Source organism: Meriones unguiculatus, chromosome 3 (assembly GCF_030254825.1).
Source record: "Meriones unguiculatus strain TT.TT164.6M chromosome 3, Bangor_MerUng_6.1, whole genome shotgun sequence".
In the NCBI taxonomy this organism is placed as follows: Eukaryota; Metazoa; Chordata; class Mammalia; order Rodentia; family Muridae; genus Meriones; species Meriones unguiculatus.
In genome coordinates, this window is record NC_083351.1 from 143529970 (window position 1) to 143557546 (window position 27577).

At 37.0% G+C, this 27577-nt stretch overlaps 2 protein-coding genes across 2 annotated transcripts in view; one reads left to right on the forward strand and one right to left on the reverse strand.

The window, feature by feature from the left end:
- The window catches only part of Yipf7 (Yip1 domain family member 7), a 33607-nt gene extending 21697 nt beyond the window's left edge, over window positions 1-11910 (reverse strand). The window contains exon 1 of the mRNA XM_060380717.1: window positions 11775-11910. The gene's annotated coding sequence lies outside the window, so the exon portion shown is untranslated. The remainder of the gene's footprint in view (window positions 1-11774) is intronic.
- A 23-nt stretch (window positions 11911-11933) lies between these two features.
- Guf1 (GTP binding elongation factor GUF1) lies at window positions 11934-26921 on the forward strand. Its single transcript, XM_060380716.1, has 17 exons — window positions 11934-12068; window positions 13056-13167; window positions 13330-13478; window positions 13761-13841; window positions 14471-14548; window positions 15336-15419; window positions 16712-16776; window positions 17336-17539; window positions 18789-18928; window positions 20020-20143; window positions 20887-21019; window positions 22242-22385; window positions 22844-22977; window positions 24046-24147; window positions 24662-24781; window positions 26147-26183; window positions 26774-26921. The coding sequence occupies exons 1-17, from the start codon at window positions 11934-11936 to the stop codon at window positions 26909-26911; spliced, it is 1980 nt and encodes a 659-aa protein (XP_060236699.1). The 3' UTR covers window positions 26912-26921.
- The last annotated feature ends 656 nt before the right edge of the window (window positions 26922-27577 follow it).

A 27577-nucleotide genomic window follows, 5' to 3' on the forward strand; every position in this document is an offset into this window, starting at 1 on the left:
AACTAACCAGCACAATGATCATCCAAGACTGTTAGAAATCAACCACGTTAAAAAATGAAGACTAGTGAGGGAAGAGGATCTTAGTGATGATCCATGAAAAGGCTCATCTGACTAGAGAACTGATTGATGAGAAAGAAGGCCAATGGGGGGCTGTATGAAGAGCATCACTTTTTTAAATTAAATTTTTATTTTTATATTAATTTTATTTACTTTGTATCCCAGCTGTAACCCCTTCACTCATTCCCTCCCAATCCAACCCTCTCTCACTCATCTCCTCCCTGCCCACTCTAAGTCCACTGATAGGGAAGGTCCTCCTCCCTTCCATCTGATCTTAGCTTATGAGGTCTCTTCAGGACTGGCTACAATGTCCTCATCTGTGGCCTAGCAATGCTGCTCCTCCCTCAGGGGGTGGGGGTAGGTCAAAGAGCCAGCCATTGAGTTCATGTCAGAGACAGTCCCTGTTCCCCTAACTAGGGAACCCACTTGGATACTGAGCTGTGATGGGCTATATCTGGGCAGGGGTTCTAGGTTATATCCATTCCTGGTCCTTGGTTGGAGAAACAGTCTCATAAAAGACCCCTGGGCCCAGATATATTTGGTCCTTGTGGAGCTCTTATCCTCTTCAGGTCATACTAACTCCCCCTTCTTTCATATGATTTCCTTCACTCTGCCCAAGGTTTGGTTATGAGTCTCAGCATCTGTTTTGATACACTGCTAGGTAGCCTTCCAGGGGCCGTCTGTGGTAGGCTCCTGTACTGTTACTTGTTTTCTCCTATTTCCAATGTCCATCCCATTTGTCTTTCTAAGTGAAGATTGAGCATCTTAAAATGGGACCTCATGAAACCAAAAATCTTCTGTAAAGCAAAAGACACTGTCATCAGAACAAAAGAACATCCTATTGACTGAGAAAGGATCTTCACCAACCCTATATATGACACAGGGCTGATATCCAGAATATATAAAGAACTAAAGATTCTTTTATTCTATTATTTCATTTTTATTGACATGTATCAATTTTATTCATCAATGAGGTCCAGCCTGATAAACACACCCACATAATGTGATCAAATCAGCATAACTGGCATCAAAGTTTCTTTCAAAAGAATATAGATCTTTAATAGTAGAAAATGAAGAAACATTTTTCATGACATGTAAAATGGAAAAGTTTACCAAAAATATTTTTAATTTTATTCCATTTAGATAAAATTGAAACTTTTGAGACTCTACATTTTTAAATGCAATTTCCTTCATGAAAGCCTGGTTTGATTAAATGAATTGCAAAAATACATGAAGCAAAAATGGTATATAAAAATAAAATTAATCTAAGCCTCAAGTGTACTGTAAGCCATGAAACATTGAGGACCAAATGAGTTCAATTTCCTGAGAAATGCATTAACGCATCATTAATACAGATGCTAGAGTCCTTTAAAGCTACTCTTATAAATGTAATGTTTTACATGTACAAAATGGATTTAAATGTTTTTCTCCATTAAAAGAGCATCTGATTGCTTTAGTGTGTCTTAAAGGACAGAGTTTAGATTAATCAAAAATATAGTCAGAATAATCACCACTGATAATTCTATTTAAATAATAATTTCTAAGTTCAAAATAACCATAAGTGAATATAACCAAAGCTCTCATTGAATAAAAAGAACATCACCATCTCCCCCAAAAACCCCTTTATTTTCCTTCTTCACAATTCATTTCTTCTACTCCTCTCCTTCACTTGTTCCTTTTCTTTTGTTTGATTTCATTCATTTTCACTGCTGTATAAAATATGTATATATCAACAATTTACAGAGCCCTGGACCATTATTCTCAACAGCAGATACCTGATACACATTCCAAGCACAAGGCAATCCAAAATTATTTTTCTCTTACATTCCCTCATTGTCTTCTTCATCTCAAGAAGTGATACTGAAACGTAGCCACTCATTGAAATGGAAAAATGTCACCTAATTTCTCAGTAAGCTCCTTTAACACGGAGTCTAAGCTGTATTTATCACTAATTCCCTTTGTTTTTACCGCTATGGCCTTGATTGAAGCCATTACTATCTGTTAAAATTCTATTGTTTTCTGTACTCTACTTGTGCAATAATATGAAACATTGACAATAAGCTGCAGAAATAGTAGGAAGTAATATAACCTACACAAGCAAACTAAAAAAAAAAAAAAAAAATCCCTTTACTATTACAATGACTTACTAAAGTCAGAAATGATCCCTCTGTGGTTGCTAACTGTAGTGAAAATCAACCCTAAAAATCCTTTTCTTTATTTTTTTCTCATTTTGTTTTTATTAAAGATGAATAAAAAAGTCTCAGTATTTAAGCTTAAAACCTTTTTCTTTGAACTTTAATGATACCATGTTTTCAAATGTAATTTTTCATGTGCTTTAATATTCTTTGCTAATTTGATATACATAAACAAAGCATTTAGAGCGTACACACCTTATCCGTTTGGAAGGAAAGATCAGTTTTCTTCAGCAATGTTGTCCACAGTAGGTTACCCCTACTCCAGTGAGCTGCCCTATACCCTTGTGCATATGGACTGTATTAATCAGACTCAATGTGAGGAGAAGGAAGAGGAGGAGAAAACATGAATTGTGAAGAGATGTCGTGGTGGCGGGTCATTTGTCATTCCTTATCATCTTTTATGTGAACTTTCAAGTGTGGAAGAGACTATAAGCTGTGCAACATCTGTATCTGTAACAACTCACTTTATACATGACAATTAAGCATATAATATTCAATTAAATGATTGCCTTGTAGAGGAATTCTGCATACTCAGAACTCTATATGTAAACTGATGAAATGTCACACTAACTTATATTTTCTTTTCTTTGTTACAAACCACTTAAAATTCTAGTAGGTTAACCATCAGAGAAGCTTCCTCCTGCAGCACATGGGAACAAATAAAGATTTACTGCCAGACATTATGCATATGGAAGGAGAAGAATGGAGGGAGGGAGGGAGAGAGAGAGAGATTTTGGAACACTGAGCTCTGAATGGAATGTCTCCATTAAATCCCTCCCCTCAGAGCACAGGGAACCCTGCAGAAGAGGAAGTAGAAAGAGTGTAAGACAGACAGAGGGGAGGGAGGATACCAGGAGAACAAGGCTTTAAAGGTCAACTGAACAAAGCTCATTTGATCTCAGAGAGATGAGAGCAGGCACAAGGCTTCCACAGGTCCTCTGTGTTTATATTAGGGCTTTCAGTTTAGTGTTTTTATGGTACTTCTGAGTGGGTGAACAAGTGGGTCTCTGAATCTTGTGCCTTCTCTTGGGGTCTTTAGTTCTGTAGTTTGCCTTGTCCAAATTCATTGTGATGGTGTTTGTTTCATCTTATTATATTTTGGTTTGCTATGTTTTGTTATCACTTAGAAACCTGTTCTTTTCAAGTGAGAGACGGAAGGGGAGTGGGAAGGAACTGGGAGAAGTAGAGAGACAGGCATCTGTAATCGTGATATATTGCATGAAAAAAGAATCTATTTTCATTAAAAGGGGAAACTTTAGTGGCATAAAACAGAAGATATTCCTGTCTAGCACACATCAGCAATTTGGACAAGAGGAAGCACAGATGATATTTTTCTGTTCCATGATCTCTATGGCTTCAACAGAGATAAACTAGAGACCCAAGAAAACATAACATTTCTTTCTCTATGTTTTTTGCTGTTAGAATTTCTCTCCATGGGGAACTCTCCACATGAACTCTTCCATCATCACAATCTCAAGATTGGCAGTTATTACATGGCAGTTGGGCTTTTTAGAAAAGTGCTTCAAATAACCCAGGCAAACACTAAATGACTTCTTAGTCTTCCTTAAAAGTACGATTGCCACAGAGGGGGAGAAGAGAGATGAAGGGTTGGATTGGGAGGAGACAAGGGAGGGGGACACAGACGGGATACAAATTGAATAAATTGTAATAAATGATGATGATGATGATGGTGATAATAATAATAAAGTTCATAAAGTTAAAAAAATACAACTATATCACTTCCATTGCACTTTGTTATTATCCAAGTCACTAAGTACATATTCAATGTAAAAGTATCATAGTCCACTTGTTGGAATATTGCCAAAAGTGAACAAGATTTAACTCACCTCGAATTGCATAGTGCTTATTTCTGGAGATTTGTAGCCTAAGAGTCAGGTCCCAGTTCCCATTCATTACTAAGCATCTCTGAAAATACTGCCTGTATTTGTGCTAAATTCTGGTGTGAATTTACCTATTTGAAAATTCTATTTAAAAAAAAAAAAAATATATATATATATGAAATATTCTGGTTTGCTGCCAGCAAACCAAAGGGGGAGGGCTATTATCTTTTTTTTTTAATCTGTCAGTTGACAAATGGGTGGATACTGTCCTGTGAATTCTTGGCCCCCAAAACCCTCAAGATAATGCATATTTTCAGGGTGCTCAGCTAATCTCTGTCTTTTCTTAACACACAGAAACTAATAAACAATGAGTGTACATTTTTCTGAAGCAGCACATACATAATTTACCTATCCTGACAGAAAATGATATATTTATTGTTATATTAGTTAACTTAAGTTTAATAACTATGCAAAAAGATATTCACAAATATCATGTCAAAATTATATAACTCTTATTTTCCAGAAAAGCAAGATAGTCAGCCTGGCTAGCCAAACCAGTAACCATTATACCATTTCTCTTCATGTATTTTTTTTTCCTCCAAATCATCTGTTCTCAAAAGAAAGATGGAAAAGATTCCATTAATCCACCCTTCATTACTTTCTAAAGTCGAGAAAGTATCTCAATGCTGACAAACATTGTTTTGTCCCAGAGGTTCCCAAATCATTGTTTTTACACGTTTCTGCAGTATCTTGATCTGTTCTTGCTACTCCTATGTGACCTCATGAAATTAATTTAGCTCCTTTGTGCCATGATTTTCTCCTAAAAATAGTATTTTTTGACTATATGACCTTAAAATACACCTACTAAAACTACTGAAATATTGCAAACAATGAGACCTAAAAACTGCTGCATTGTTAATATGGTCACAGCAGAAATTCTGAAAGACACCTATAATGGAAGTCTATTTGATGACTGCCCGAATGTGCCAAAAAAAATCTGCTAATACCTTTTATTGGAATCTTAATTTCTATCTTATCTGAAGAGTCCCTTTGCAAGAAAGTTTCTTTGCACTTTTGACAGTTATTTTTCTCATGTTCCTAGAACAACTTTAAAATTCTGTGTTTATTTCTCATGTTATTTACTCAAGATGTGGCATTTCTCTTCCTCAGGAGCGAAAATAAAGAATTTTTTTATAACTGTCACAGAGAAATAAACACACCGGGGGAAGACTGTCCCTGAGGTAACTTGTCTTCAAATAAATGAATACTAATGTGCAGTGTTTAACAAATCAGAGGAATCAGAAGAGGAAAATTAGCCAGTGTTATATAAATAAGTATGCATATGAAAGAATAAAGTAAGTGAAAGAAATAAGAAAGAAAATAGTAATAAGTAAGCACTAACAGTTATTTTTCTTGCTTTGAGTTTTACAGAACTTAGGGCATCAGACTTAGGGCCTCCTGCACACTATGAAAGGGCTTTACAACAGGGCTACAACTCCAACATTTAAAATTAATTTTTTAAAGATAAATTATAAGAAAAACACTTCCTTGAAGAGACAAAGATCAATTTTCCTAGGCAAATGTGCATCTAAAGTTCATTTTCTAGATTGTTTAGATCTGCTTGAATTCTGAAATTCTTGGAATGGATACTGAAGACACGCCATATCCAATCCTGATAATGTCCTGTCAGCACCCAGATTCCTTCCAGAGAACTTCCACCTGAAACAGTGTGTGCTGATTAGTTCTTTGTCAACACAACATACGTTGTAGTTATTTAGGAAGAGGGAACCTCAGTCGAGAAGAGACTCCCACAAGACAGGCCTGTGGGAGAGCCAGTGACACATTTTCTTGATTGGTGATTGATGAGGGAGGCCCCATCTCACCATCCGTGGTGCCACAACTGGCTTGATGGATGTAGGTACGATTTAAAAAGAAAGAAAGAAGGAAGGAAGGAAGGAAGGAAGGAAGGAAGGAAGGAAGGAAGGAAGGAAGGGGAAGGAAGGAAGGAAGGAAGGAAGGAAGGAAGAAAGGAAGGAAGGAAGAGGAAGGAAGGAAGGAAGGAAGGAAGGAAGGAAGGAAGGAAGGAAGAGGAAGGAAGGAAGGAAGGAAGGAAGGAAGGAAGGAAGGAAGGAAGAGGAAGGAAGAGGAAGGAAGGAAGGAAGAGGAAGGAAGGAAGGAAGGAAGGAAGAGGAAGGAAGAGGAAGGAAGGAAGGAAGAGGAAGGAAGGAAGGAAGGAAGGAAGGAAGGAAGGGGAAGGAAGGAAGGGGAAGGAAGGAAGGAAGGAAGAGGAAGGAAGGAAGGAAGGAAGGAAGGAAGGAAGGGGAAGGAAGGAAGGGGAAGGAAGGAAGGAAGGAAGGGGAAGGAAGGAAGGGGAAGGAAGGAAGGAAGGAAGGAAGGAAGGAAGGAAGGAAGGAAGGAAGAAAGAAAAAAAGAAATAAGGAAAGAAAGAAAGAGAAAGAAGGAATAGCAGGCTGAGCAAGCCATGAAAGCAAGCCTGTAAGCAGAACACCCCCATGGCTTCTGTATCAGTTCCTGCCACCATGTTTCTGCCCTGACTTCCTTCAATGATGGACTGTGATGTGGAAGGGGAAGTTAAGTTAACCCTTGCAACTCCAGGTTGCTTATTGCTGGACTCTGCTGTTAAGGTGGCAGTCTGACAATACCAGACTGCTCCTTAGCTCAGTGATCAAACGATGGACTGACTCTCTTCCTCATTTGTGTTTCCTCCTCTCTGCCTGATCTGGGGAAACTACAGATCCTCTAACAAGTGTCACATAGTCCTCATTAAGATTCCAAGCTGCACCTTTAAAATAAATTAAAATAAAAAGAAACAAAACATTCAGTGTGTACCTGTGGATTCCTGGAAATACCCTACCCCATGCTAAAGAGATATATTGGTATCTTAGCTTTTAACCAATGACCTTTACCATACCTCTGACCGTACCTGAAGCTGTTCCCCACCCCTGATGCCCATGGGACAATTAAGCACTGTGTTTCTCTTCTTATGGTAGGACTGTACCACTGTATGTACGTGAAGTATCCCCTGCACTTCTAGCCCCAGCAAATCAAACATATTCACCCCAAAATAACTCCTACCGCCCAAGGTTTGTAAGTCTCCATTTCACAAGAAATAAATGAGCCAACGTTATCTATTTTATCAAAGACAGTCTAAGATTCCCTGAAGAATTCATAGCTGGATGCTGGCTCAAGCAGCCACTAACAGCTGGCCGTGTGGCCATTGCAAACTTCTGCCATTCGCTGGCGTGGATCACTGGCATCATCTTTGTTGTGCTTCTCCATCCACCAAAGTGCCCATCTGCTGGAGCAAAAGGCAGGCTGTTCTCAAAGCAGCCATTCTGTATGCCCGAACAAATCTGGGTTCCCACCTCTGCCTCTCTCCATTTTGGACCTTCAAGTCTCCATTACCGGCTGCTCACAAAGCTGCTCTCTGATGTGTCCAAGTTAGGCTGGGTGGCACTCTGCAGTTCCCTGAACTCCAGAACCTGCATCCCTGTTGTTCTTTTAAGGCCAGGACTCCACTGGGCTAGAAGTGTAGGAATGGATGAAATCCAGAACCAAAATTCCTCAGCAGAAGACCTCCTGTCAAGCCAGGGAGTGCGGAGTGGGAGAAAAGATTTCTCCAGGGGAAAAAAAAAAAAAAAAAAAAAAAAAAAAAGTTATGCTTTTTTTAGGCTAGGCTTCCAGCACCAGGCCAGATGGCCGCGAGGCACCCAGGGCTCTAAAGCCTGAGTCAAGGGGCAACTAGGGCATGGCTTGACCCAGATAAGTCATTTGCTCCCAAACATAGGCTTTGGGTGCCAGCCGGGTGGAGCAGTACTGTAAAGATGGCAGCATTGATCCACACTGAAGCACGAGGGCATAGCAAATCTCCAGGGAGGAGTGGGGCACTCCCTTCCCCAGAATAAATGAAAATCCCAGGCGGTCACGGTGGAAAGCTGATTGTACGGCGCAGCACACAGCACACAGCACGTTTATTTATTTATTTATTTATTTTTGTGAAGTCTGGGGTTTGTAAACCTTGGGCAATGGGAGGGGTTTTGAGGGTGAATGTGTTTGATTCTCTGGAGCTAGAGGTGCTAGGGATACTTGATTTACATGCACAGTACCTCATTTACATTCAGCAGCACTGTCTTTTGTCAGGAAGCAGAACATAGTACTTAATTATCCCATGGGTAGGGGAAGAGGTCCAGGTAAAGTCAAAGCTCATAATGAAAAGTTAAGGCACCAAGACATCTTATTAGCGTCGGGTGGGTAGCTCCAGGAAATCCCAGGTGCTTGCTGAATAGGTTTATTATCAGGAAAGGGACTGGCCTGTGATCTCTGAGTGCTATGTGTTGCTCCTTACAAGATCTGGGATATCCAGATCAGGTGGACAGAGAAAACCCTGCTGAGAAAAGGGAGTCCACCATTATAAACCAAGCTCTGAGACTATCTGGAACCTTCAGACTTCAACCTCATCCAGCAAAGTCCCACACATCCCAGCCATAACCTGACCAGGCCAGAGCATTCACCCACACTGCACCATCTGTTTCTCATGCAGCTTTAAAAAAGAGCTGAAATCTTTTGCTACTAGAGCGGCAGATTTAAAACAGTAAAATTTTTTTGCAGAAATTCCTTTTCTCTAGCACCCCTAGCTGAACTGGAAATCTTGTGACAGGAAAGTTTTGTTCTTTGTCTGAGCCTTTCTGGAGATGCAGAATGACACTTATGGCTATGGTATTTTATCACAGCAATGGAAATCCTAGTTAAGCACTGTAGAAGAGCCACAAGGCTTAAGTCATAATGATTCCTTCTCCAACATTCTAGGAGGTTCAGATCCTCACTTAAAAAAAAATAGTATTATTCATTAGCTATGAAAACTGATGCTTTCTTCCTGAATTAGAGGGGAAAACACTCTTTCTACTAATGCTAATGTTTATTTTTATAGACATCAACACAAGACTAAACTAATGTGCAGAGGCAAGCATTGAGATGGGCTTAGTAGATAGAGTCCACATAATAGAGCCTGCCAGGTCCCCTCACAATTTTTTGACCCTGACTGCAAGACACAGGTCATGCTGATCACCCTCTGACCACACCAGCTGTCTCCATTCCTGTTGAACATTCCCGGACACTAAGCTGCTTCTCAAACCACTAATAGAAATTGATTACTACCTTGAGCCAAATTTCTTAAACCCACTTTATGGGCACTCCACTTTATATAAACCCACTGTATGTAAACTCAAGTGTTCTTTGGAACACACTTGAGGTAACACAACCCTCTGTCACTGTCCTTTGAAGGTATGCCACTCTGTTTTTCAAAGACCTTTCTGTGGTAAATTTGTTGGGCTAATTACCCCAAGGAAGAGTGCGTCCTTGTCTGGAATCACAACTGGACTCATCTCAGAACTGTTTGGACCTAGCATCCATTAATATCCATTATTAATTCACTTTTATTAAGTTGTGTGTGTGTGTGTGTGTGTGCGCGTGCACACGTGTGTGTGTGTGTACAAGGTGTGCACACAGTAAAAGACCATAGGTCACTAGTCGTTTTCTGTTACTCTTTTCAAAGCACTGTGAATTTTACTACATAAAAGCACTCATAAGCCTTCAATTTATGCTCAAATTTTGAAAAAAAATGTTTAAAAGTATTCATAGAAGGATTTTAAAAATCAGGCTAATAGTAAATTTTAGGCTTTAGTTAGATTATAGACACATGATGTCAACATCATAACTGAATATTAGCAATGTTAAATACTTTCAACATTGCATGGATACTTTATAAAATTGTGTAGATAGTTGTAAATGACTATTGCAAACATACTTTCATGGCATACTAGAGCTAAAGATGTTTCAGGATGTCAAATATCTTGATACAGACTTTATATGTATTGATTATATTATTGTCCACATAATTCCATTAATTATAGACTGAATTTTGTCACTTCCCCACTACCAATAAGTTGAACGGCGAATGTCCTGTACCTCAAAATGTGACTATATCTGGATATTCTGTGTGTGTGTGTGACAGAGAGAGACTGTTAATATTTATTGTCAAGTTGGTTGGGTTTGGAATCACCTAAAAAACCATATATCTAGGCATGTCTATGAGAATGTTTACAAAAAGATTTGAATGATAAGGGAAGACAAACCCTGAATCTTCAGGAATTGGGTACCAGAATAAAATAAAAGGCATAAAAAAAGGAAGACAGGTGAATCTTCTATTCATCTTCTATTTACTGACTTCGGACAAAATGTAACAAATTGTCTCTGGTTATTTTTTTAATGATTTATTGTTGGTATAATGTTCTTTTGGAATGTATACACCTTACCCTTGTTCATTCAAATGCTGATTTCTCTGCTCCACTCTCTGGTTTTGCGCTGTGATACTTATTCTAAGCATCACCTGTCTCAACTTTGTGTAAAGATGCCAAAATAAAGCAACCAGCCACAATGTTGAGCAATGGAAAGGAAGCAGGAAGAGAGGGAACAGAGTACAGGAAGGTGGAAGGCAGAGGAGGAGAGAGGGCAGAGGCTGGGAGAGCAGAGGCAGGAGCAGAGGTCTTGGAATGACGTGGAGAATGAACCAGACCTAAGATTTCACAAAAAACAAGTATAATTGGTGAATCTAAATGTTAGGAAACTATGAGGGCTTGGAGGTTTAGGATGGAGTAACTATTGCCCACAATTGTGTTCTAGGTTAACTAAATAAACCCAGTCTCTGTGTGATGATTTGGATATACAGCTGTTTTGGATTAACAGCAGCTTTAATAAAAGATAAACCAATAGTAAATATTAATCATCACTTACAACAATTTATTTTTATTTTAAGTGCATTGGTGTTTTGCCTGCATTGTCTGTGGGAGGGTGTCAAATCACTTGGAGTTGGACCAAAGACAATTGTGTGTTGCCATGTGGGTTCTGGGAATTGAAAGTGAGTCCTTTGGAAGAACAATTTGTGTTCTTAACCACTGAGCTGTCTCTCCATCCCTTGTCTCCTGTTCTTGATGTCATCTTTCATCCCATGTATCCCTTAAAGCTCTAGCAATAAAAGTATACAAAATTTGGTGCCAAAAAAAAAAAAACCAACCCAAACCAAACAAATAAAAACAAAATGGGGTGCTGTTGTCATCAACCTGGTCCCATGGCTCTTAAGCTTTTAAAACTGGTTTGCAGGAGGAACATTGAAAAGTTTTGTGTCAAAAACAAGAGAAGCCCTGGAATCAGAGCCTACTGGACCATTTGATGTTGGTGTGGAATGCTACAAATCTGACAGACAATTAAGCCTTATCAAAAACTTAACAGCATTCTGTACCTTTTATTTATATAATAGTGGGTTAAGGAGTAACTGCCAATGAATTAATAACCAGCATTAATATTAAATTAATCACTAATTTATTATATTATATTATTAATTCAATAATTAATCATAATTAATAATTATATAAATAGATATTAAATACCAATTTTATTTTACAGTGCACTTTAGAGCTAAGTGGAATCCTTGTGAGGAGCCGCATGCACACTGCATGCTGGGAGTGGGCCCAGGGCATTTTCCAACGTATGTAATCTCCCGAGTAAGCGCGGGGACTGACAGGACACCCTACCCCCAGCTGTAGTAGCCTAGACAGAGGCAGCCACTGAGCCCTCTCCACAGGCCAAAACCTAGGCCCGAACCAACCTTTCGACCTCTGCGTTGACGCCATGACGTCACAAGTGGCGCGACACGAGGGCGGCGCGCTGTACTTGCGTCAGTCCCGGCGCACGCCTCGGGCTGGGGCGGAAACGCGGCCCTGGAGATGGCGTCTCCGTGGCAGACTGGTGCCTGAGCCGCCGCGGCATGTGGGCGCTCGCCGGGCGGGCTCTCGCAGCCTGGGCCGCTGGGGCCGCGCGCTCGCTGCCTCCCTGCCCCCGGCACGCGGCGGCTTGGGAGCTCCGGGCTGCCTGCAGGGCCTTCAGCGCGGCCGAGCTCAAGGTGACCGGCTCACCCGGGGAGGGCGCTGGGCTTCCGTGCGAGCTTGGTGGGCGAGCCCTTCCACCCTGGACCCTGTCGGCGTGGCCTGAGTTGCCCTTAGCTCCTCGGCTTTGGGCTGGTGGTTTCTGAAACTCCCCCGAGAAGCTGCTCCTTTATAGCATCGATTTTTCTGGAAGTTTTAGTTACGCTCCTTGGGCAGATAGATTGATTTGCATCCAGTTCTGCCACTTCTTTGCCGGCTGACATAGTAATCAGACTTAGAGGTTTTTAGGATGCAAAGACGAGGAACTTTTGAACGTCATGCAAGGGCGTGGCTCCAGCATGTAGCTGCTTTGTGGTTAGAAAAGTGGATTTGACCTGTCACAATTCAGGGTTTTTAAAAGGCATGCGGTTCTGTAGAACTTTGACCTGAATACGGGAGTCGGGAAAGGGTCGCGAGGGAGACTACAGTGAAGCTTTTATGGTTGTTTGAAGACTTGTTCTGTACCTTTATCTGCCTTTTTGCAGAGTAACTAATAGAAAGCTAAAACAAATATAGTCATTACAGTTTCATTCCCAAAGATGAAATACCAGCTGGGGGTAAAATCCCAAGCCTCGCTTCACACACACTCCAGACTATTTGGCTTGAATGCAAGTTTCCATCAGTTTGTGATGTGTCTCACTACATAAGAGATTTCGAAGACTTCTGTTGTTTGTTTGTTTTTTGAGAAGGCCTTCTCAGACTCTATCCATGAAAGTAAATTTTGATTGGTTTAATGTGATGGAAGTATTAAGTAAGGGGTTTTAGCTTTGCTTATAAAACTGACATATTTGTTAGGTCTCTTGTAATTTTTTCTTTCTAGTTAGGCTTAGTCATACATCTTTAATGGGGGGGGCAAAAAAGTTCAGTAAATAAAATTGTTCGTAGTTTGAAAGACTTTTCTTTGATTTGTACTATGTTAAGGCAGATTTTGTCCCTGTAGCTGCGACATTTCCTTCTCTTCTCAGGAGAAACCTGACATGTCTAGATTTCCCGTTGAAGATACTAGAAATTTCTGTATCATTGCACACGTGGACCATGGCAAAAGTACTTTAGCTGACAGGCTCCTGGAACTAACAGGTATTTTTATTTTATATCACCTGCTTATGATTACCTGGAATTATTGGGCATTTAGTTTTACCGTGGTGCCTTATGTTTTGGCATTATATCTTTAATGTTTTCTGTTAATGGTAGAGTTTTGTTTTAAAACCCAGAGAAAACAATAAGTTCTTCTATTTCTAGGAACGATTGATAAGACAAAGAAAAATAAGCAGGTTCTTGATAAATTACAAGTGGAACGAGAAAGAGGAATCACTGTGAAGGCACAGACAGCGTCTCTGTTTTACAGCTTTGAAGGAAAGAAGTACCTTTTGAATCTCATCGACACACCAGTAAGCGTCATGGTGACTCTGCAAAAACTGCAAAAGTTAATCTTGTTAATATTGCAAACTAAATATGTTCATTTTGGAGCTGGATTTTGCACACACACTTCTGGTTTTTATTTTCTCGTTTTTGAACAAGTGTAACTTCTTTCAAATATTTTCACAAAAACCTCACATCTTATAGGTTTTCTTTTTTTCTTTTCTTTTTTTAATCATATCAGTAAATTGGCTATGCTTATTCCTTTAAAAAATAAAGCTAATACTTACAGGTACCTATGTCTTGCTTTTTAGGGCCACGTTGATTTTAGTTATGAGGTATCCAGGTCACTTTCTGCTTGCCAAGGTGTTTTACTGGTGGTTGATGCAAATGAGGTGAGATCTCTCATATATGATCTGACGTGCTCAGTAGGCTGTTTCGTAAAGTTCTGCTTAAAATGGATTTTGGAAATAGAATTTTTGCATCAGAATAACAGATTTGCTGTGCTACTTTAAATAATATACTTTAATGTTGGTAAATTGAGGTGTTGACTCATCCTGCGTAGTTTGGCTGTTTCTTTACCAGTGGTAATACTGGTTTTCAATCCTAAAATATGAATGGTACAGAAAAGTAGGAGGTGGTGTGATTTAGATTTCTTTCACTGTATGGAAATATGTGAAATAACTGTAAAGGCAAGTCTGTTTTGGCTCACAGTTTTGAAGGTCGAAGTTCATGGCTCCTTGGCCTCATTGCTTTTGACTTGGAGCAAGGCAGCAGAACATAATAACAGCAATGCTTGCAGGTGGGGCTGGCGGGGTGGGGCAAAACCACTCTAAGAAAGGAGAAGGAAAGGCCTATGTCTCAGTCGCCTGCAGCACATGGCTCTACTAAGTAGATGGCAGGGTTTTGGCACGATTTAAAATCTCAGTTTGATGATGATAAATGGTATGTATTGAGTTAGTAATTTTGTGGTAATGTACTGTCAAAAGATTCACCTTGTTCTCTCTTGTCTTGGTGCATCAAGGGTATTCAAGCTCAAACTGTAGCAAACTTCTTTCTTGCCTTTGAAGCACAATTGTCAGTAATTCCAGTCATAAACAAGGTAAGAGATGCCAGTGCCATTAATTATTTTACCTATATCTAGTGTTAATTGTGAAGTATAGTGTTTTTATGTAAGGGATATATATTTAATATATATTATATATATATATATAATATATATATATGCATACACATATAATACGAAGGATCTGTAGTTACTGTTCATTCAGGTTATCAGTGTGATTTACCCCTGAATTTCATGTGATGAAACGGCAGGTCAAATATGCCTTGCAGAAAGTTGGAAAGGTTCACCTGAACCACACGTGCCATTTCTGTAGTAAAGAGGTACAAGGTAAAGGTAAACAAAGAGCTGCCAGTCACACCACTCTGGAGAAAAGGGGCTTAGACCTAAGAATCAGTGCAGACCATGACATAGGTCGAAGCTAACTTAACCCTTACAAGGCTGTCCAATCCTGTAACGTTAAGAATCTTGATTTAAAATTTTGGACTGAATTGAGTTACTGAATTGAATTCATTTCTTGATATCGGTGCTAACTGTAAAATAATAAGAGTGCCCATAGGAAACAGCTGTAACCATCTGTTCTCATGATGTTCATTGATAAACTATCCTGCTTACATATTTTTGTCTGTTTTATTGCTTGAATTTAGTTTTTCAGTAGCCATGCTTGTTTAAATCATGTTGATATATAGATTATTTTATATATTCTTTTGAAAAAGTCATGGAGACATCAGTTAGGTTAAATCACAAAGACTTCTTTCATCTCCAGACATTATCATTATGGACTAATTTTAATTTTGCTATGCTCACTCAGTAATTTTTTTTAAAGATAGATCTGAAGAATGCTGATCCTGAAAGGGTTGAAAAGCAGATTGAAACAGTGTTTGATATCCCTGGTGATGAATGTATTAAGGTAAAGGCCTTTTCTAAGGTCTTAGTTGTTCTGTTGCTGTGATGAAACACCATAACCAAAGCCACTTGGGGAGGAAACGGTTTATTTGATATACTTACACACAAGCGTCAGTGAAGGAAGTCAGGGCAGGGACCTGGAGGCAAGAGCTAGTGTAGAGGCCATGGAGGGGGGAGCGTGCTGCTTACCTGCTTGCCCCTCATGGCTCGCTTAGTTTGCTTTCTTACAGAACTTGGGACCACCAGCCCAGGGGTGGCACACCCCCCCCACCATGGGCTGAGCCTTCCCACATTAAACACTAATTAAGAAAGTGCTGTCTAGTCATGTGTACAGCCTGATCTTATGGATGCGTTTTTCTCAGTTGAGGTTTCATCTCTCAACTGACTCTGGTCTGTGTCAAGTTGACAGAGAACTAGCCAGCACAACTGTTGATTGTTGTTTAGAAAATCTCAGGTGATTGACCTAACTGAAATTAATGGGGTTTGATTACTTTGCACGTTTAGCATTTTTTTTGTAGTTTTAGAGTGTTCTTTTATAATTAGTTCATTAGATTCAGATGAGAAAACTTCCTTTATGTTGTGAGAATTTACAGATGGTTGCTGTATTACTTTTAAATGAACTAAGGATTAAATATTTTATCACTTGCTAGGATCACAGATTTAGCCTGTGTCAGGACTAAAACAAAGCCTTTTGAAACTCAATGTAGCATTCTTTTTTTTTTTCCTAAAGGATGTGTTTACTTGATTTAAGCTTATGTGTACGTGTGTGTGCCAGCACAAGGCTCTGCGCCCTGTGGTACAGGTGCCCAGGGTGGCCAGGTGCAGGAGTTGGATCCCACTGTAACTGCAGTTACATAAGGAACGAGCCGCCTGCCGTGGGTGCTGGACTACTGGTAAACTCTTAAAAGGCAGCAAGTGCTCTCAACCGCTGCGCCATCTCTCAGTCCTTAGTATTACTTCTTACAAGTCACTTTGTGTAGAAATTTCGTCTTTGAAGAACAGTTATTTTTAGACTTGATAGGTATGTGTTAGACTGATGCATTCCATTAAAAGGCATTTTTCCTCATCAAGACTTTTGATTCTTATTCCATTGCTTACTGAACACTTAGAATAGTCTTATACTTTAATCCTAGAACCATATTGCCACTGACACCTTACGATGGGAAGAAATCCTTATCATTTCCTTTTCCTGTGTTTAAAGAAATGAATAAGAGAATTCTTCCTCCTGATCATAAATGATGAGGTCCCAGGAGTGTAGCCTCAAATCTCAGTGCTTTTGTTTCTGCATACTTTCAGATTTCTGCGAAAATTGGGACAAACGTTGAAAGTGTGCTTCAGGCAGTCATTGAAAGAATACCTCCGTAAGCATTCTGTTGTTATACTATAGACACTCATGTTCAATAGTTTAAATTAGACTTAGAGTTTAAAGGTTTAATAGGTAACGTTTTTATAAATTTTAATCATCCAAATTGTAATTTAGAGTTTAATAAATTAATACTTTATAGCTATCTATAATTTAGTAGTTTAGATTAATAAGCCATCATCTTGTTCTATCATTTTAATCGACTGAGTATGGCAAATGATCTTGCCATAGGTTGAAGTAAATTTTTGCTTTTAATAATGCAAAAATGTCTTGTTCAATATAGTAAAATAGGAAAAAAGCAAGGATGATGGCAATCTTTGATAACTGTAGTACAGAGCCTTAAGTACATTTGCAGTTGGTCTTTGCTTTGTAATGAGCATACAAGCATAAATTTCAAAATTTAAAACTGATGGTTGAATTTAATATATTTATAGAAAGGCCTTTTTGCTTTCACCTTTGAGTAATTATCTTACAAAATTAAAATCAACTAAACATACTTCTTGAGTTGAAAATATTGTCATTTTCTTATATGGACTTAATTTTATCTTTTATAATAGTCCAAAAGTACATCGTGAAAACCCACTGAGGGCATTGGTATTTGATTCCACCTTCGACCAGTACAAAGGTGTGATAGCCAACATAGCACTATTTGATGGAGTGGTTTCCAAGGGAGATAAAATTGTATCTGTACACACTAAAAAATCATATGAAGTAAATGAAGTAGGCATTTTGAATCCAAACGAGCAGCCAACTCATAAATTGTAAGTAATGTTATAATATTTCCAATAAATTTATGTATTTCTCCTCCTAGTGTGTTCAGGATAATCACAATGTAGAATTAAGGAAACTAATGATATATTGCAACTATATATTCAGATACTTGGTTAAAAGGATCTCGTGTGTGAATAGTAGGTAGTTTAATGGATATAAAATGATCAAGTTTTATTAATTAGAAATAACTTAGTGATCTAGTGTAGACTTGGTCTTGTTTAATGTATTTGATGGAACAATTAAATATTAGGGCTCCTCAACTACTAGTCAATGAATTTTTTTCCTTTTACATTTAATCTCATCATGACTAAATTTTGCAATATAAGGTATTTCAAAAAAACAAAATAAACTCTTCTTATCCTCACTGTGGTTAAACGTAGATTAATTAAAATTTGCAGGGGAGTGGGATTAAGGAAAACATCTGAGATAGCTGTGAAACAGCTGCTTAGTGACTTTACAAGTACTAAGAAGACATGACACCTGTGCTTCAGTTATGTTTCTCAGGTCGTCTCTGAAAATTAAGGTGGTGAATATTTTGTGTACATGGTTCATATTGTACAGTTTCATGTTGTATACAAACTCAAAGGCCTCCTGTGAATCATCACATGTTGAGTCTGTTCATTTTAATTTTAGTGGAGTCTTTCAAGTTCATGTATTATAGTATGTATTTACAATGTGTGTATATATGTTTAGAGCAATAACATTGAAAATTACTGCTTCTGCATTGAAGGCTCCTCTGCTGCAACAAACAATGCGAATGAGTTTGTTACTATGAAGGTTTTTTTAATTTTTGTTTTTTAAAACTAAGCTGCAACTGAATTCTTGGAGTCTTTTCTTTTCGTGTGAAAGTCAGAGATATGATAGACTTGTTATTTAAGTTTTTCTGTTTGGTTAAAATTTTATCTTTTTTTCCTTGCTAATGAACCTTTAACATAATAATAGACATGACAGTCTTCTGAATTTTTCTCTAGTGATAATAGTTTTACACTGTATGTCAAAAGCTGGTGTTTAATTTGCAAAAGGTGGGCAGAATCACAAAGACAGGTTTAGGTCTGTGTAGAAATTGTGGGCAATGGGTGAGACATGGTACTGTTTTCCTGCTGAGCTTTAGAGGTTGAAAATTGGTACGTGGTGCCTACTTGTTTGGGAAGTATGTGAGTTTCCTAGGGAGATAGAACTATGAGTATGCACTTAACAACAGAAAAGCAGTAAATGTTTGCATATACTGATTTTATTTAGATATGCAGGACAGGTGGGCTTTCTGATTGCTGGGATGAAAGATGTCACTGAAGCACAAATAGGAGATACATTATTTTTACATAATCATCCAGTGGAGCCCTTGCCTGGGTTTAAATCAGCGAAACCAATGGTATTTGCAGGTGAGGAGCTCACACATTCAAGACCAGGGGCCCAAATATTTTTTAATTAAAAGTTTGGTTTTGTGGTGAAATAAAATGTACTAGAAGATTATATACATTCTTAAAGATCTGTTTTGATGACACTTCATTTGCTTATGTAGAAGTATGTGGTATTTCTATGTATCAATTTACAACTTCATATACATGGTGACATTTTATGAGAGGTCATTTAGGATTTAAGTGAATATGTAGCTTTTAGTAACATGAATTTTCTTATTTCTCTGAGAAGGTGGTTGAATATATTTGATTTTTTTTTAAATTCAGATGTTTTAATTACGGTTCTCAGAATTAACTAATTCCCTCCTTTTAGTTGAGTTTTTCTTTAATTTCGCTGTGCTCCAGTTGATCAGTGGACAGCCATGTAGCCTTTAGTATGTGTAAAGTCAGAACATGTATTAATTACTGTGAGTATTCCAGACATTTAAAATAATGAAGGCTTGATCGAGGGTCACCTGGTTACTCTAACCTGGGAATCTAGCCCTCAGTTTCTCCTCATAGTCCCCTCATCAGAGATCACAAACTTTATTACTGCCATCTTACACAAAGTCCGTTACTTGGATTTCAGAAGATTTGTAAAGCATACACTTCATAAGCAGGAGATGAAGAGAGTCTGAGGAGTAAACAGTAGCTCCCTTTATTTTAAGCAGTAAATTTCTAAAAGCCAAATTTACATTTACTTTAATAATTAGTCCAGAAACTAAATCCAGTGTTTTTTTTTTGTTTTTTGTTTTTTGTTTTTTTTTCATTTTTGGTGCTATTTCCCATCTGCTAATTACAGTGGTGGAATATTTTGTGCTTTTGTTTTTTGAAATAAACATAATTTGCCTAAATTGTGAGTAGACTTAATTCTCTTGGCTTTTTATTTTTTTTTTTTTTTCTGATTGTGTTTCTCCAAAAGCATAAAACCACCCTTTGGTGTGTGAACACAACTTTATATTCATTAAAGCTAATGGATTCCAAGATACCTTGCAACCAATCAAAGAAAAGTAATATAGATTCCAAATGGTTAATTTTGAACATGACAGCACTTCATATTATGCTTGTATCCCCAGGAATGTACCCCATAGACCAGTCTGAATATAATAACCTGAAGAGTGCGATAGAAAAACTGACCTTAAATGACTCCAGTGTGACAGTGCATCGGGATAGTAGTCTGGCCCTGGGTGCTGGCTGGAGGTAAGGTACAGTCACATCACAGTCACATTTTAATTGGAAGTGTTCAAAGTTCTGATTGGATGTGTTGCTCCTGAATGCTTCCGAAGATCAGGTGTAATATTTCTTTTGGGGAGGTGGGGGTTTGAGACGGGGTCTTGATGTGTAGCCCTGGCTGTCTTGGAATTAGCTCTGTAGACCAGGCTAGCCTCAAACTTCCAGAGATCCACCTGCCTCTGGACATACTCTTTTTGTGTATTTGTATACATGCATGTGTGTGCATGTATGCATGGTTGAGGGGCTGAGATCAACTTGAGTCCCCATGTTAGTTTTGAGATTGCATCTGTCACTGCCCTGGAGTTCACCCTGGCCCCTTGCTGTGTCCTCCCAACCCTGGGCTCACAGTTGGATTCTCTACCTCCTGGCTTTTTCATGTGAGTGCTGAGGATCCAAATTTGGGCCCTCATGCTTGTACAGTGAGCACTAACCCTCTCAGCCATCTTCCCAGGTCCTAAAGATAAGTTTATATGAGTAAATAAATAAATCTCTTCATGTTTGCTCATTTCTCAAGTGGGTTCATGTTTTTTGGGGTAGTTTAAAATAGATTCACGGAAGATTTGGTTTTTATGTTATAAAATTATACAAGAGATGGAAATTGCTGGAATGATTCTTGATTTCCCCCTATCCTAGAAGGTAGCAATGTGTTTACAACAGGAAACAGCTCAGTCAGACATCCATTTGAAGGGTTTTCTTCCCCTTTTCCCCAGGTTGGGATTTCTTGGACTTCTGCACATGGAAGTTTTCAATCAGCGACTAGAGCAAGAATATAATGCTTCTGTTATTTTGACAACTCCTACTGTTCCATACAAAGCTGTTCTTTCATCTGCAAAATTAATAAAGGTGCCATAATTCTTCTGTTTTATATCAGCCTAAAAGGGAAAATTTAATAAGGTGTACATGTTCTATACTAAGAATGACAGAAGAGTTTTATTTGTAAGTGAATCACTATTAAGAATAATCTGAAATCAGGGTTATCTTGCCTTGAACAGATAGTTTTCCCACCTTCTATATAGCATGATTAGCAGTTATGGCCCTTAGACTTACCTCCTGCTCTTATAAATAAAATATTATTGAAACACAGCCAAAAAATGAGTAATGTGTGATTATTAGTAATAAAAATGTTACCTTTTAAAACTAATTCATGTATCATTGTTCTTAGCTTGATCTTTTCATTATCAAAATTAGTCTTATACTGACAGTAAAAAGAATTAGTAAATGAGAGGACCATTGGACATTCCATGCAGAATTTCAAAGATAATTTTGATCATAAATAATTGATGTTATTCATTCTTTTTTATTTTTTTATATTAATTATGGTTTATTCACTTTGTATCCCAGCTGTAGTCCCTCCCTCTCCTCCCAATCTCACCCTTCCTCCCTCATTTCCTCCTGTGCCCCTCTCCAAGTCCACAGATAGGGGAGGTCCTACTTCCCTTCCATCTGACCCTAGCCTATCAGCTCTCATCAGGACTGGCTGCATCGTCTTCCTCTGCGGACTGGGAAGTCTGCTTCCCGATCTGGAGAAGGCATTAAAGAGCTAGCCACTGAGTTCATGTCAGAGACAGCCCCTGTTCCCCTTACTAGGACAATTAAGTTAGTGATAGAAGTAGTACTATATTCCATTTAACTGGCGATTTATTCATTTAAACCACTGCCTCCTTGAACATAAACTGGGTTTTATATGCTAATTATAATACCCTAAAAGGTCAAGTTAAATGTAGCATTTTGTCATATTTTTTTTCTAGATGGTTCATGGTGTGTTTTGTAAATTTTAATAAATGCATATATAAATAAATTTTAATAAAATACATCAGTGTATTTAGTATTTTAACATTTTAATGTTAAAAGGTGATAATTGGTAGATCATTATTCTTGTTTTTAAAAGAAATGTATTAAGTAATAGTGTAATCTTTAGGTGTTTTGTTATTGTTGCTGCTACTTTGTTATTCGCAGTAAGTTCAATAACTATGTTCTAAAATGTACTGTGTTAAAAGCAAACCTTTAAGAAACATAGTTATATTAGTGTTTCTTTTTATATGCTGTTCCCTTTTCTCATTTTTAGGAACATAAAGAAAAAGAAATCACTATCATCAACCCTGCACAGTTCCCTGATAAGTCAAAAGTAGCAGAATATTTGGAACCGGTTGTTTTGGGCACCATTATTACACCGACTGAATACACTGGGAAAATGATGGCTCTGTGCCAGGTACAAACACAAAGTGGGTTTCAGTCCTCTGGTAGGGCTTGTCAGCTTGTGCGTCATAAGATTCCTTCTGCTGAGAAATTTACACTGATACACCGTCTTGATCTTACACACCAGGTTTAAGACTGAGTATCAGTATTTGGTCAAAGGAATGAAAAAATGTTATGTACTTATCTCAAAGGGACTTCCAGTATGATTTAGTCTGTTTATGTACTCGAAAGTGAATATAATGTGATTTTAAAAATAGAACTGTGAGATAAACAGCTTTAGTTTAAAACTAACATATCTGAAATACAAAGTATTGTTTCTTCCTGTATTAAAACTCATGTGCTTATAAATTTTTGATAAACTATTAAATAACATTGTTGACTTTTGTTTATAGAATTTATAGTTTGGAAATTACAATATTAATATATTTGCATCTGTATTTGTATGAATTATCAAACTATTTCCTTCTTTAGGCACGAAGAGCAGTTCAGAAAAACATGATTTTTATTGATGAAAATAGAGTTATGCTGAAATATCTTTTCCCTTTGAATGAAATTGTGGTGGATTTTTATGACTCTTTGAAGTCTTTATCATCTGGATATGCAAGGTGAGAAAATAATGGTAAGAAGTATCTCACAAGCATCTCAATATTTCTCCTTTTAGTAATTTCAGCTCTTGAAGACAACTGAACTCATACGAGGTTAGGAAACTTGGTACATTACAGATACGACACAGTACTTGACATTTATGCATAGCAGGAAAAATTCTATAACTTACGAGATGGTTAATCTCTAAAAAAGGAAGCTCCGTCTTCATTAAGAGTTATATATCCCTGTGTCTTAAGAGTTGGTCATAATTTCAAAAAGCATCTGTAACTGAATGACAAAAAATATATGTGTATGTTATTTGATCCCTGGAGCATCAACTTTGAACAATGATGCAAATATCGAGTATGAGAAATGATACACTGCATTTACCAATGCTGTCGTCAAGAACTGAGTCCTCCAGGAGTCTGTGGTCTATCTAATAAAAATCTGTGTATCTTAAGGGAGTACATGAAGCCCAGCCATTGTTAAAAAGCATGAAGCCTCTTTTACTGCCTTCTGGCAGTCTGTTTTGTTGCAGTGCTTTATGAGTTAGCTTTGACTACACTGATGATAGCAACTAATCTAAGTGCTTGTTCATGGCTGGCTAAGATTTCCTCCAGTACTCCATATGTATTAGGTGCTACATATATTAGCTCATTCACAAAAACTCGTAATGCGCAACCTGCATATCTGTGTAGGAAACCCAACTGTCTTTCTTAATTGCAGCTTATCAGTGCATTATATGAATGTGTTGTCATTGGTAACAAAAAACTCATAATGATCCACCAGCTGCTGTCAACATTAGAAAGGTGCTGACATTTGTTTTCAGTGACTGCTTTTCTTAGTTTACCATAACCAGTTCCTTTTCATTCTTATTTATTTCCTGTACTTAGGACCCTAATTCTATGAAAGAAGGTTGATGCATTTGGTTCTTTACTGCGGACATACATATTCATTGAATAAAACTTTATGTATGATAATAATTTAATCATTTTTCTTCAAGGGAGGGCAGGTAATGAGGGTTTAGGAAAAACCTTGAGTATAATCTGATAATATCATGCTTTTCAATGTTCTGTTGTCCTCATTAGTTTTGATTATGAAGATGCAGGTTACCAGACTGCAGAACTTGTAAAAATGGATATTCTACTGAATGGAAATATCGTGGAAGAGTTGTGTACTGTGGTACATACGTAAGTAGACTAGAAACTGAACATAATCACTCTGGATGTTTTCTGTAGTTAAATGATTCCTCACTTTTACTGGAGCAGATAAGACTTTTTAATTTAAAACTTTGAAACGTAATTAAAATAGGTTTTAGTCTACTTACTTTTCCTTATGCTTTTATACCACTTTCCCTATTATTAAATATAGAATTATAGCCAAAGGAGTGCTGTCATGGAAATAATTCTACTGTTAAAGTACAAGAAAATATTTTTAACTTTATAATGTTGGTTTTAGGATTGAGAACAAAAAGATTTTCATATTCATGAAAATCATTTATTATAATGAAAAGTAAGTGTACATGTTCACACACTGATAGGCTTGATACTATGCCATATCCATGCAATTTTAAGTCATAATATAGATTAAAACAAAAAAAAAGTGTTGAGTTCTATTTGAGCCTTATTGTTAATTACTGCACATGAACTATTAATATAATTTAAAATATTTGTATTTAGGATAGCTGTATTTTTTCTGTCTCAGAGAGAAAGCATACACTGTTGGCAAAAACATATGTGAACGTCTAAAGGATTCTCTTCCCAGACAGCTGTTTGAGATAGCAGTTCAAGCTGCTATTGGAAGCAAAGTAATTGCAAGAGAAACGTGAGTTGAAATTCATTTTCGTCTGAGGCTGCCTTTAGGAACAATATACCCAGAAAACAGACCAAACTTTTAGCTTAATCTTGCCTTATGATTTATTTCTTGCAGAGCATGAACTAGCCGAGGGCTCTGATTCTTCCACTGATGTCATGTACTTTGCATTACTCACACCGAGTAATACTACTTATAGTTGATATAACTTCTGAAGGCTTAGGAATTTCTGCTCATTTCCATTGAGTTTCTAGGTTGAGGGATTTCTGTAAAGTTCCTTCCATTCAGTGGATTATTTTTTGAGTTAGGTTGTGATAGGAACATAATCTAAAGGTAGTAATAAAATTTTTTCTCTGAAGCATTAAATGAGAAAAGATTGTAAATATCATATTAGGTTTTGTTGTCTACATAAGTCCCTCTCGTGGTTTATAGTGGATGTGGACAATAGGTTAGTATCTGAAAGACACTAGCTTTGTTGATAAAAAGGAGCAAGTGTAGTCTCCAGTAGCACTTCCCTTGCCCAGGCTTTAGGGATCTTAAGACCTTGAATGTTAGAAATATCTCACTAGTTGTGACAAATTGGGAATGGCTATTTAGTTATACCTCTAAACCTAATGTGTCAGTTCTATTAAGTACCATTTTTATATGGATTATATTATATGTATTGCCATTATGAGCATAATTTCACTTTGTATGTTATTTTGTTTCAGTTATTCGGTGTCCGCAGAAATCCAGAGGTTAGGGAGACTACCAGGGACCATCCTAGAGTAGAACAGTAATAAGCACATGGTCATGTTCACATAAATTGTAGTGAAAATACATTAAGAAGAACAAAATAAACTAACAATATTAAAAGAATCCCTTAAAATGAGATACCTTTTCAAAACTAGTGATGATCTGGAAATATCATGATAATATAGTAATATAATTGATGGTTGGATATATGAACAATAGTTTGTCTTGAGAATGATTTTATGAGACCCTAAATGTAGTAATAAATCCTTAATAGTCATTCTCCATTTGCAATTAGGTGAGAATGTGATGATTTAATTTTTCAAAAATTGCTATTCCATAGTATTTCTAGGTTGATCTTGGAATTATGTATTTTTTTTATTAATGTCATAAATCCTCACATTTTTAGTCATGTATACCACAAGCAATGATCAAAAGTACATGGTGACATTAAAATGATTTTTTGTGTGTGTATCTTACACTGAATATATAAAAGTAAATATAAAAATATTTGAGCTAATTACATAAAACAATTTTGTTTAAATAACACCATCACTAAAATATTTTATTAATAAGTTATGCATAGAAACCATACTTTTAAAATGTATAATATTTTGAATCTAAACAAAATTTCTTCTTTTACAGTGTGAAAGCCTATAGAAAAAATGTTTTGGCAAAATGCGTATGTATCTAGCTATATTTTTCTACTTTTTTATATTTAATGATTTTAAGATCAATGATGTTATAAAGTAATTGGTTTCTATTTTAGTTTTCATGCACCATGTATTTCATCTTCAAGTCTCATTTTAAATGAGTAAATTTCTGCTTAACCATATTAGAATCTTCACTTTTACTACATTTTTAAAAGCTTTTCATTTCTCTTTTCTTACGTAATACCATCTAAAAAAGAACTTATAGCTTCCATAATTTTTTACATAGTGAAAGATTTATAGTGATTACAGTTGGAATAGAAATTTACCTTGCTATGTTGATTTTTGAAGTGCTATTTTTTTTTAAGTGAAAAAATCTCCATTATTGTAAAAACAAAGTGCTTTTTCTAAGGGCCTAATACAGTTTCTGGCATAGGTCTGCTTCTGAGAGTCTCTGTAGTAGGCTATAACTATGCAAAATGTTTATCATAAATAAATAATTATGAAGAGGGTGTCAAATGAAGACCTGTGGATCATAATGATATGGTTATGGTTGTGGTGTTTTCTTGGTAAAATTATGTAATCATTTCCTTTAAACCAATTTAGATTTCTTATTTTTCAGTATGGTGGTGATATTACCCGAAAAATGAAACTTTTGAAGAGACAAGCAGAAGGGAAAAAAAAGCTGAGGAAGATTGGCAACATTGAAATTCCAAAAGACACTTTCATAAAAGTTCTGAAAACTCAACCTAATAAATGATTCGCTTAAAGCAGGAGTTTTGCTCTTTTTTTTTCTTTTAATTTATATTAACAATAGAATGAAAACTATGAAATGCTTTAACTTTGACCTACCAGTGGTTCTCAGCTTTCCTAATGCTGCCCTTTTAATATAGTTCCTCATGTTATAGTAATTTCTAACCATAAAATTATTTTTGTTGCTACTTCATAGATACAGTTTTACTACTTTTATGAATTATAATGTAAATATTTGAAATGCAGGCTATCTGAGATGCAGCCTCTGTGAAAGGATCATTTGACCCCAGGTTGAGATCTGCTGACCTACTTACTGGTAGGGAAGAGGTTAAATATATGCTTCACTGCCTATTTATTTTATGTTCCACTAGGCAGCAGTAATCTTGACAACATTCTTTCACCCATCTTTAATATAAAATTGTGATTATGTTACTATACTTTCCACAGGTAGCTTTAAGAAACTGAAATGTTAATAGATTTTAAATATTTAAGAGGGAGTGTTATACATTTAATCACAGTGAATTTTAAACTTTTAAGATTTTAGTGTTTTGAGACAGGATCCTGCTATGTAACCTTGGCTAGCCCAGTGTCCTAGGGTTCATTGCTGTGAAGAGATACCATGACCACAGCAACTCACAATGGAAAACACTTAACTGGGGATGGCGTACTTAGT

Bases quoted from the DNA above. Each gene is read 5' to 3' on its own strand.
- Guf1 (XM_060380716.1), top strand. From the start codon at position 11,934: ATGTGGGCGCTCGCCGGGCGGGCTCTCGCAGCCTGGGCCGCTGGGGCC. The intron at 13,168-13,329 runs GTATTTTTATTT...TTCTATTTCTAG, and splicing joins CAGGCTCCTGGAACTAACAG to GAACGATTGATAAGACAAAG. The intron at 22,386-22,843 runs GTACAAACACAA...TTCCTTCTTTAG, and splicing joins AAATGATGGCTCTGTGCCAG to GCACGAAGAGCAGTTCAGAA.